This window comes from Aegilops tauschii, chromosome 3 (assembly GCF_002575655.3).
Source record: "Aegilops tauschii subsp. strangulata cultivar AL8/78 chromosome 3, Aet v6.0, whole genome shotgun sequence".
Taxonomy (NCBI): Eukaryota; Viridiplantae; Streptophyta; class Magnoliopsida; order Poales; family Poaceae; genus Aegilops; species Aegilops tauschii.
In genome coordinates, this window is record NC_053037.3 from 47,888,544 (window position 1) to 47,900,566 (window position 12,023).

Genomic DNA, 12,023 nt, shown 5'->3' on the forward strand with positions numbered 1-12,023 from the left:
CCTATCCACCATGTCCTTGGTGTTCAACCTGTCCATAATAAGCATCCAAGCAAAAACTTTGATTTTCATTGTACAGGAGGACTTCCAGATCCAAGCTGCCAAAGGGTTGAAGGATTCTGATGCAAAAGTATGTGAGTAAAACAACTTTGGTGAGTATCCCTTGGCAGTGCCCTTCCAAGACCAAATATCCTTGGACCCAGGTGTTCTATTGAGGCCACCCAACATGGACTGGAGAGTGGTCAGATCATCAAAAGCCTGGCTGGACAAAGGAAGGTGGAAGTGCTGGAACATATCCTGAGAGTCCAAGAACTCATGGGTAGTGATCCAGGGGTCCTTAACATAGGAGTAGAGCCTGGGAAATCTGTGTTGAAGGCTAGATACCTGACCATCAAACTGCCAGTTATCTGACCACATGAGGGCAGTGTCCCCTCCATTAATCTGAACCCAAGCACACTCCCTAAAATGGTGCATGACCTTGCAAATATCCTTCCACCAGAAAGAGCCACAATCAGAAGTTCCTTGGGGGACCCTATTATGATAGTAGGTATCCCAAATTAGAGACACCCAAGGGAGATCCTTTTTATTAAGAAAGTTATTCGCATGTTTGATCAGAAGTGCAACATTCTGAGAATCAAGGTTAAGAATACCAAGGCCTCCCCTGTTTTTTGGCCTGCAAATAAGGTCCCATGCAGCTAGTGAGGGGGCAGGCTGACCCCTATTCCTCCTCCAGAGGCATTGTCTCTGGATTCTCTTCAATTGTTTTAGAATTCCAGCAGGGACAGCCAAACTGCAAAGGAAGAAAATGGGCATAGAGGACAGGGCAGAGTTAAGAAACTGCAGCCTTTCCCCCTGATTTAAAAAAGATGAACTAGCTGTCAATCTCCTCTCCATGCAATCAACCAATGGCATAAAATCCACCATTTTAGGCCTTGTAATTCCTACTGGTAACCCAAGGTAGGTAAATGGCATTTTCCCAATCTGACATCCAAATGTAGAAGCTAATTCAGTCATGACAGCAGTGTCCACATTGATGGGAATAATAAAGGGTTTGTGATAGTTCACATCCAGACCAGTGGACACAGAGAAGACCCTGAGCATATCCTTCAGAGCTATAAGATGGTCCTTGTCAGCAGGCAAGATAATAAGAGTGTCATCAGCATACTGAATCACAGGGTAATCCTGATCATGACAAGGTATAGGTAAGTGAAGAATGCCCCTTCTGAACATGTCATTGATTACAGCCTGCAGGAGATCGTCAGCTAGGACAAAAAAGGAGGGGAGAGACTGGATCACCCTGTCTGACACCCTTTTTACATCTGAACTTCCTACCAGGGACTCCATTAAGCAGAACAGATGAGGTACCTGTGGATAGAAGTTGCTTCATCCAAAGAATCCACTTCTCATTAAAGCCCTTATATCTCAATATTTGCACAATGGCCTCATTTCAAAATCCAACTTTAGAATCACAATAGGTCTCTTGGACTGGTGGCACTGGTGCAAATACTCAAAGATCCACCCAATACAATCTTGAATTGTTCTGCTTTTTATGAAACCATACTGGTTCTTGTGGACACACTGCATAATCACCTCTTGAAACCTATTGGCTGCCATCTTAGACAGGAACTTAAGACCCATTCCTGTTAAAGAGATAGGTCTGAAATCACCCACCTCTTCAGGGGAGGACTTCTTAGGCACCGGAGTTATGTATGAGTAATTGATATTTTCCAGATGAGCAGTACCCTCAAACAAAGCCTGGGCCAGTTCATAAAAATCCTGGGAAATTATGTGCCAGCACCTTTTGAAGAAGAGACCATTAAAACCATCTGGACCTGGAGCTTTATCAACTGGCATATGCTTGACAATCATGTCCATTTCCTCCTTCTCAAAAGGCTTAGTGAGAATATCTAAACCCACAAATGGTACAATGAGGGAAGAAAGATCAAAACCCATGTTAATTCCCCTGGAAGAACCCATTCTGTTTTTAAAACAATTCCAGATAATACCCTCCATTTGTGAATGATCAGTCACCAAAGTACCATCAGGCAATTTTAAGCTAGCAAATAGCATGAAAGAACTTGGTGTTCTCACCACCCACTTTTATGTATCTGAAAGTACATCTTTTCCTCCAATAGAGACATTGAAGGTGGAACAATTTCTCTACATGGTTTTTAACCAATATCCTGAAATTGGATTCATGTCTGTAGAGTGCTCTATATTCCTCAAGCTCATCCAAGAGCAGGATAACATTATTGCATTTACAAATTAGAGTTTTCAGTTTGGAAATGTTCTTCTGCCATCTCTTGAGACCCATTCTCAGGGACTTAAATTTGTCAGCTATCCTAGCAGTAATATGGCCCTTTCTGGACTGTTTCTGCCATGAGGAATCAACACAATCCATAAAACCCTCCAACTCCAACCAATAAGTCTCAAACCTAAAGAGATTAGACTTGGGAATATAAGTTTTGATTGTAACCATACAGGGCACATGGTCAGAAGCAGTTCTAGCAAGAGGTAGCACCTCACTCATGGGATAGTCTAGCTGCTCAAGGAGTGGAGTATCCTGCATATTGGACCAAGTGTAGGATCTGCCTTTGATGGGCAGTTCCAAAAGGCCAAGGTGTCCAATAATCTCATTAAAGATGAACATGTCATTCAAATCGCCACCAGGTATATTTCTGTTATCCACAAAACGTAAGAAATTAAAATCCCCCAGTAACAGCCAATTCTCATCCACAGGAATATTCAGGTGATACATCTAGGTTACAAAATTATCCCTAGCTTCCCCCTGACAAGGGCCATAAACCACCACAAGTGTCCACCTCTCATTGTTTTGCCTAGAAACAAACTCAATCACCACTGCAAATTGTTGGACTTGCAACAAAGTCCCATCAAATATAGACGAGTTCCAAACAACAAGAATTCCACCAGAGGCCCCCAAAGAAGGAGAGAAAGCAAAGCTGTCAAATCTCTTGGGGCAAAAGCTTTTAATCATTATGAAATCAAAGGAAGCACATTTTGTTTCTTGCAGACAAGCAATAGCACAGTGACTTTCGTCAATCTTTTGCCTAAAAGCTCTTTGCCTAGCCTCAGAGTTTAAACCCCTGACATTCCAGCACAGGACATTCCAGTTTCTACATTGAGTATTCATAAATAAATATCATAAACCAGTCCCCAATCCACCTGACACACAATGTCAGATGCCCAAAAGCACATAAAAGTTCTGTACCAACATTATTACATATCCAAGGGTCTGAAAATGAAAACCAAACGCAGAAAGCAGATTTATAGGCTTGCCAAACCCAGCAGAAGAAGAGCACACTATTCATTGGAGGCTTGATTTGCAGCAGCAGCAGGATCCACCATAAGTGCATCCTCCATGAGCAGTGTTGCATCAATCTCCAGCTCCTTGCCAATAGCTTGCAGATGACTTATGGGAGTAGGTGGAGGAGCATCTCCAAAGGCAGGGTCATCAGACATCTCTGCAGAAAGGGGCTTGGCCTTGGGCTTCTTCTTCTTGGGCTGCAGAACCAGCTCATGGAAAGTGGGCTTAAACCCATCACGCTGGGCCGAACTTCTGGTACATCTTCGAACAGATGTTTCAACGAGAGGCGTTGGCGCCAGAGTTTTGCGCGGCCTCCTCATAGGTACATGCGCAGGAGGAGAAGGGACAACAGGCGCAGCCCTCTCAGCATCATCCACAAATATTGCTCTAGCCACAGGTCAGGCAGGTTCCGGCTCCTTCCATGTCAACAAAGGAAGATCATCTTGCTAGAAAGCAAAGTCACAGTTTCTCTTGGTCAAAATGACCGGCGACAGGGGTTTAGGCAGCAGAGGTTTTGGCACCTCAAAAACCACTGGAGCATTCAGCAGGTTTTAAAAAGATCGCCTCCATATCATTTCAGGGGGCAGAGGGGGACCAAAGGGATCTTAACCGCAGGCTGATCCAAAGCTTGGACTGTTGGGAATCGTAGCATAATTTTAGAATTTTCCTACGCTCACCAAGATGCATCTATGGAGTCTACTAGCAACGAGGGGAAGGGAGTGCATCTACATACCCTTGTAGATCATGAGCGGAAGCGTTCCAATGAACGTGGATGACGGAGTCGTACTCGCCGTGATCCAAATCACCGATGACCGAGTGCCGAACGGACGGCACCTCCGCGTTCAACACACGTACGGTGCAGCGACGTCTCCTCCTTCTTGATCCAGCAAGGGGGAAGGAGAGGTTGATGGAGATCCAGCAGCACGACGGCGTGGTGGTGGATGTAGCGGCAGGGCTTCGCCGAGCTTCTGCGAGAGAGAGAGGTGTTGCAGGGGAGGAGGGAGGCGCCCAAAGCTGTAGGTTGCTGCCCTCCCTCCCCCCCCCTTTATATAGGCCCCCTGGGGGGCGCCGTCCCTAGAGATGAGATCTCATGGGGGGGCGGCGGCCAAAGGGGGGAAGGGGTTGCCTTGCCCCCCAAGGCAAGGGGGAAGCCCCCCACCCTAGGGTTCCCAACCCTAGGCGCATGGGGGCAGGCCCATGGGGGGGCGCCCAGCCCACTAGGGGCTGGATCCCTTCCACTTTCAGCCCATGGGGACCTCCGGGATAGGTGGCCCCACCCGGTGGACCCCCGGGACCCTTCCGGTGGTCCCGGTACAATACCGGTAACCCCCGAAACTTTCCCGGTGGCCGAAACTGGACTTCCTATATATAATTCTTCACCTCCGGACCATTCCGGAACCTCTCGTGACGTCTGGGATCTCATCCGGGACTCCGAACAACTTTCGGGTTTCCGCATACACATATCTCTACTACCCTAGCGTCACCAAACCTTAAGTGTGTAGACCCTACGGGTTCGGGAGACATGCAGACATGACCGAGACGCCTCTTCGGTCAATAACCAACAGCGGGATCTGGATACCCATGTTGGCTCCCACATGTTCCACGATGATCTCATCGGATGAACCACGGTGTCGAGGATTCAATCAATCCCGTATGCAATTCCCTTTGTCAATCGGTATGTTACTTGCCCGAGATTCGATCGTCGGTATCCCAATACCTTGTTCAATCTCGTTACCGGCAAGTCTCTTTACTCGTACCGCAATGCATGATCCCGTGACTAACGCCTTAGTCACATTGAGCTCATTATGATGATGCATTACCGAGTGGGCCCAGAGATACCTCTCCGTCACACGGAGTGACAAATCCCAGTCTCGATCTGTGCCAACCCAACAGACACTTTCGGAGATACCCGTAGTGCACCTTTATAGTCACCCAGTTACGTTGTGACGTTTGGCACACCCAAAGCACTCCTACGGTATCCGTGAGTTGCACGATCTCATGGTCTAAGGAAAAGATACTTGACATTGGAAAAGCTCTAGCAAACGAAACTACACGATCTTTTATGCTATGCTTAGGATTGGGTCTTGTCCATCACATCATTCTCCTAATGACGTGATCCCGTTATCAATGACATCCAATGTCCATAGCCAGGAAACCATGACTATCAGTTGATCAACGAGCTAGCCAACTAGAGGCTTACTAGGGACACGTTGTGGTCTATGTATCCACACATGTATTACGATTTCCGTACAATACAATTATAGCATGAATAATAGACAATTACCATGAACAAAGAAATATAATAATAACCATTTATTATTGCCTCTAGGGCATATTTCCAACAGTCTCCCACTTGCACTAGAGTCAATAATCTAGTGACATTGTGATGAATCGAACACCCATTGCATCTTGCTGTTGATCATGTTTTGCCCTAGGGAGAGGTTTAGTCAACGGATCTGCTACATTCAGGTCCGTATGTACTTTACAAATATCTATGTCTCCATTTTGAACACTTTCACGAATGGAGTTGAATCGACGCTTGATATGCATGGTCTTCCTGTGAAACCTGGCCTCCTTCGCAAGGGCAAGGGCTCCAGTGTTGTCACAGAAGAGACTCATCGGGCCCGACGCATTGGGAATCACCCCTAGGTCGGTAATGAACTCCTTCATCCAGACTCCTTCCTGTGCTGCCTCCGAGGCTGCCATGTATTCCGCTTCACATGTAGATCCCGCCACGACTCTTTGCTTGCAACTGCACCAGCTTACTGCTCCTCCATTCAAAATATACACGTATCCGGTCTGTGACTTCGAGTCATCCAGATCTGTGTCGAAGCTAGCGTCGACGTAACCCTTTACGACGAGCTCTTCGTCACCTCCATAAACGAGAAACATATCCTTAGTCCTTTTCAGGTACTTTAGGATATTCTTGACCGCTGTCCAGTGTTCCATGCCGGGATTACTTTGGTACCTTCCTACCAAACTTATGGCAAGGTTTACATCAGGTCTGGTACACAGCATGGCATACATAATAGACCCTATGGCCGAGGCATAGGGGATGACACTCATCTTTTCTATATCTTCTGCCGTGGTCGGGCATTGAGCTGTGCTCAATTGCACACCTTGCAATACAGGCAAGAACCCCTTCTTGGACTGATCCATACTGAACTTCTTCAATATCTTGTCAAGGTATGTACTCTGTGGAGGCGTCTTGATCTATCTCTATAGATCTTGATGCCTAATATATAAGCAGCTTCTCCAAGGTCCTTCATTGAAAAACACTTATTCAAATAGGCCTTAATACTTTCCAAGAATTCTATATCATTTCCCATCAATAGTATGTCATCCACATATAATATGAGAAATGCTATAGAGCTCCCATTCACTTTCTTGTAAACACAGGCTTCTCCATAAGTCAGTGTAAACCCAAACGCTTTGATCATCTCATCAAAGCGAATGTTCCAACTCCGAGATGCTTGCACCAGCCCATAGATTGAGCGCTGGAGCTTGGATACTTTGTTAGCATTCTTAGGATCGACAAAACCTTCCGGCTGCATCATATACAACTCTTCCTTAAGGAAGCCGTTAAGGAATGCCGTTTTGACGTCCACCTGCCATATCTCATAATCATAGTATACGGAAATTGCTAACTTGATTCGGACTGACTTCAGCTTCGCTACGGGTGAGAAAGTCTCATCGTAGTGAACGCCTTGAACTTGTTGATAACCCTTAGCGACAAGTCGAGCCTTATAGATGGTCACATTACCATCCGCGTCTGTCTTCTTCTTAAAGATCCATTTATTTTCTATGGCTCACCGATCATCGGGCAAGTCAGTCAAAGTCCATACTTCGTTTTCATACATGGATCCTATCTCGGATTTGATGGCTTCTAGCCATTTGTCGGAATCCGGGCCCGCCATCGCTTCTTCATAGTTCGAAGGTTCTCCGTTGTCTAACAACATGATTTCCAGGACGGGGTTGCCATACCACTCTGGTGCGGAACATGTCCTTGTGGACCATCGAAGCTCAGCAGTAACTTGATCCGAAGCTTCATGATCATCATCATTAACTTCCTCCCCAGTCGGTGTAGGCACCACAAGAGCATCTTCCCGCGCTGCGCTACTTTCTGGTTCGGAAGGGGTGACTATCACCTCATCAAGTTCCACTTTCCTCGCACTCAATTCTTTCGAGAGAAACTCTTTCTCCAGAAAGGACCCATTCTTGGCAACAAAGATCTTGCCTTCGGATCTGAGGTAGAAGGTATACCCAATGGTTGCCTTAGGGTATCCTATGAAGACGCATTTTTTCGACTTGGGTTCGAGCTTTTCAGGTTGAAGTTTCTTGACATAAGCATCGCATCCCCAAACTTTTAGAAACGACAGCTTAGGTTTCTTTCCAAACCATAATTCATACGGTGTCGTCTCAACGGATTTAGACGGTGCCCTATTTAAAGTGAATGCGGCAGTCTCTAAAGCATAGCCCCAAAATGAGAGCGGTAGATCGGTAAGAGACATCATAGATCGCACCATATCCAATAGAGTGCGATTACGACGTTCGGACACACCGTTACGCTGAGGTGTTCCAGGCGGCGTGAGTTGTGAAACGATTCCACATTTCCTTAAGTGCGTACCAAATTCGTGACTTAAATATTCTCCCTAGTCGGTGTGGACCTACGAAGTTCAGTAACTTGATCCGAAGCTTCATGATCATCATCATTAACTTCCTCCCCAGTCGGTGTAGGCATCACAGGAACATTTTCCCGCGCTGCGCTACTTTCCGGTTCGGAAGGGGTGACTATCACCTCATCAAGTTCCACTTTCCTCGCACTCAATTCTTTCGAGAGAAACTCCTTCTCCAGAAAGGACCCGTTCTTGGCAACGAAGATCTTGCCTTCGGATCTGAGGTAGAAGGTATACCCAATAGTTTCCTTAGGGTATCCTATGAAGATGCATTTTTCCGACTTGGGTTCGAGCTTTTCAGGTTGAAGTTTCTTGACATAAGCATCGCATCCCCAAACTTTTAGAAATGATAGCTTAGGTTTCTTCCCAAACCATAATTCATACGGTGTCGTCTCAACTTATTTCGACGGAGCCCTATTTAAAGTGAATGCGGCAGTCTCTAAAGCATAGCCCCAAAATGAGAGCGGTAAATCGGTAAGAGACATCATAGATCGCACCATATCCAATAGAGTGCGATTACGACGTTCGGACACACCATTTCTCTGAGGTGTTCCAGGCGGCGTGAGTTGTGAAACTATTCCACATTTCCTTAAGTGTGCACCAAACTCGTGACTTAAATATTATCCACCACGATCTGATCGTAAGAATTTTATTCTCCTGTCACGTTTATTCTCAACCTCACTCTGAAATTCCTTGAACTTTTCAAAGGTTTCAGACTTGTGTTTCATTAGGTAGACATACCCATATCTACTTAAATCATCAGTGAGAGTGAGAACATAACGATATGCTCCGCGAGCCTCAACACTCATTGGACCGCACACATCGGTATGTATGATTTCCAATAAGTTGGTTGCTCGCTCCATTGTTCCGGAGAACGGAGTCTTGGTCATCTTACCCATGAGGCATGGTTCGCACGTGTCAAATCATTCGTAATCAAGAGACTCCAAAAGTCCATCTGCATGGAGCTTCTTCATGCGCTCGACACCAATGTGACCAAGGCGGCAGTGCCACAAGTATGTGGGACTATCGTTATCAACTTTACATCTTTTGGTATTCAGACTACGAACATGTGTAACATCACGTTCGAGATTCATCAAAAATAAACCATTGACCAGCGGGGCATGACCATAAAACATATCTCTCGAATAAATAGAACAACCATTATTCTCGGATTTAAATGAGTAGCCATCTCGAATTAAACGAGATCCAGATACAATGTTCATGCTCAAAGCTGGCACTAAATAACAATTATTGAGGTTTAAAACTAATCCCGTGGGTAGATGTAGAGGTAGCGTGCCGACGGCAATCACATCGACCTTGGAACCATTCCCGACGCGCATCGTCACCTCGTCCTTCGCCAGTCTCCGTTTATTCCGTAGTTCCTGTTTTGAGTTACAAATATGAGCAACCGCACCGGTATCAATTACCCAGGAGGTACTACGAGTACTGGTAAGGTACACATCAATTACATGTACATCACATATACCTTTGGTGTTGCCGGCCTTCTTCTTGTCCGCTAAGTATTGGGGGCAGTTCCGCTTCCAGTGACCACTTCCCTTGCAATAAAAGCACTCAGTTTCAGGCTTGGGTCCATTCTTCGACTTCTTCCCAGTAACTGGTTTACCGGGCGCGGCAACTCCCTTGCCGTCCTTCTTTAAGTTCTTCTTACCCTTGCCCTTCTTGAACTTAGTGGTTTTATTCACCATCAACACTTGATGTTCTTTGCTTATCTCCCCTTCCGCTGATTTCAGCATTGAATATACCTCGGGAATGGTCTTTTCCATCCCCTGCATATTGTAGTTCATAACAAAGCTCTTGTAGCTTGGTGGAAGCGACTGGAGGATTCTGTCAATGACCGCGTCATCTGGGAGATTAACTCCCAGCTGAGACAAGCGGTTGTGCAACCCAGACATTCTGAGTATGTGCTCACTAACAGAACTGTTCTCCTCCATTTTACAGCTGAAGAACTTGTCGGAGACTTCATATCTCTCGACCCGGGCATGAGCTTGGAAAACCAATTTCAGCTCTTCGAACATCTCATATGCTCCATGTTTCTCAAAACGCTTTTGGAGACCCGGTTCTAGGCTGTAAAGCATGCCGCACTGAACGAGGGAGTAATCATCAGCACGTGTTTGCCAAGCGTTCGTAACGTCTTGGTTCTCTGGGATTGGTGCTTCACCTAGCGGTGCTTCTAAGACATAATGTTTCTTGGCTACTATGAGGATGAGCCTCAGGTTCCGGACCCAGTCCGTATAGTTGCTGCCATCATCTTTCAGCTTGGTTTTCTCTAGGAACGCGTTGAAATTGAGGACAACGTTGGCCATTTGATCTACAAGACATAGTGTAAAGATTTTAGACTAAGTTCATGATAATTAAGTTCATATAATCAAATTATTTATGAACTCCCACTCAGATAGACATCCCTCTAGTCATCTACGTGAAACATGATCCGAGTTAACTAGGCCGTGTCCGATCATCACGTGAGACGGACTAGTCAAGATCGGTGAACATCTCCATGTTGATCGTATCTTCTATACGACTCATGCTCGACCTTTCGGTCCTCCGTGTTCCGAGGCCATGTCTGTACATGCTAGGCTCGTCAAGTCAACCTATGTGTATTGCGTGTGTTCCGAGGCCATGTCTGTACATGTTAGGCTCGTCAACACCCGTTGTATTCGAACGTTAGAATCTATCACACCCGATCATCACGTGGTGCTTCGAAACAACGAACCTTCGCAACGGTGCACAGTTAGGGTGAACACTTTCTTGAAATTATTATAAGGGATCATCTTACTTACTACCATCGTTCTAAGCAAATAAGATGTAAAACATGATAAACATCACATGCAATCAAATAGTGACATGATATGGCCAATATCATCATGCTCCTTTGATCTCCATCTTCGGTGCACCATGATCATCTTCGTCACCGGCATGACACCATGATCTCCATCATCATGATCTCCATCATTGTGTCTTCATGAAGTCGTCACGCCAACGATTACTTCTACTTCTATGGCTAACGCGTTTAGCAACAAAGTAAAGTAATTTACATGGCGCTATTCAATGACACGCAGGTCATACAAAATAATAAAGACAACTCCTATGGCTCCTGCCGGTTGTCATACTCATCGACATGCAAGTTGTGAATCCTATTACAGGAATATGATCAATCTCATACATCACATATATCATGAATCACATCTTCTGACCATATCACATCACATAGCACTTGCTGCAAAAACAAGTTAGACGTCCTCTAATTGTTGTTGCAAGTTTTTACGTGGTTTGTAGGTTTCTATCAAGAACGTTTCTTACCTACGTATGACCACAACGTGATTTGCCAATTTCTATTTACCCTTCATAAGGACCCTTTTCATCGAATCCGTTCCGACTAAAGTAGGAGAGACAGACACCCGCTTGCCACCTTATGCAACTAGTGCATGTCAATCGGTGGAACCTGTCTCACGTAAGCGTACGTGTAAGGTCGGTCCGGGCCACTTCATCCTACAATGCCGCCGAAACAAGAAACGACTAGTAGCGGCAAGAAGAATTGGCAAACTCAACGCCCACAACTGCTTTGTGTTCTACTCGTGCATAGTAACTATGCATAGGCCTGGCTCATGATGCCACTGTTGGGAATCGTAGCATAATTTTAAAATTTTCCTACGCTCACCAAGATGCATCTATGGAGTCTACTAGCAACGAGGGGAAGGGAGTGCATCTACATACCCTTGTAGATCGCGAGCGGAAGCGTTCCAATGAACGTGGATGACGGAGTCGTACTCGCCGTGATCCAAATCACCGATGACCAAGTGCCGAACGGACGGCACCTCCGCGTTCAACACACGTACGGTGCAGCGACGTCTCCTCCTTCTTGATCCAGCAAGGGGGAAGGAGAGGTTGATGGAGATCCAGCAGCACGACGGCGTGGTGGTGGATGTAGCGGCAGGGCTTCGCCGAGCTTCTCCAAGAGAGAGAGGTGTTGCAGGGGAGGAGGGAGGCGCCCAAAGTTGTAGGTTGCT

General features: G+C 45.9%; 1 protein-coding gene across 1 annotated transcript; it reads right to left on the bottom strand.

Annotated features, from left to right (window-relative positions):
* Positions 1 to 715: 715 nt before the first annotated feature.
* On the bottom strand, positions 716 to 1,950 carry LOC141042696 (uncharacterized). The gene is made up of 4 exons (XM_073511573.1): positions 1,468 to 1,950; positions 1,063 to 1,362; positions 901 to 978; positions 716 to 787 (listed from the first exon to the last, which is right to left on the bottom strand). Exons 1-4 carry the CDS (start codon positions 1,948 to 1,950, stop codon positions 716 to 718), a joined length of 933 nt encoding a protein of 310 aa, XP_073367674.1.
* Between the last annotated feature and the right edge of the window lie 10,073 nt (positions 1,951 to 12,023).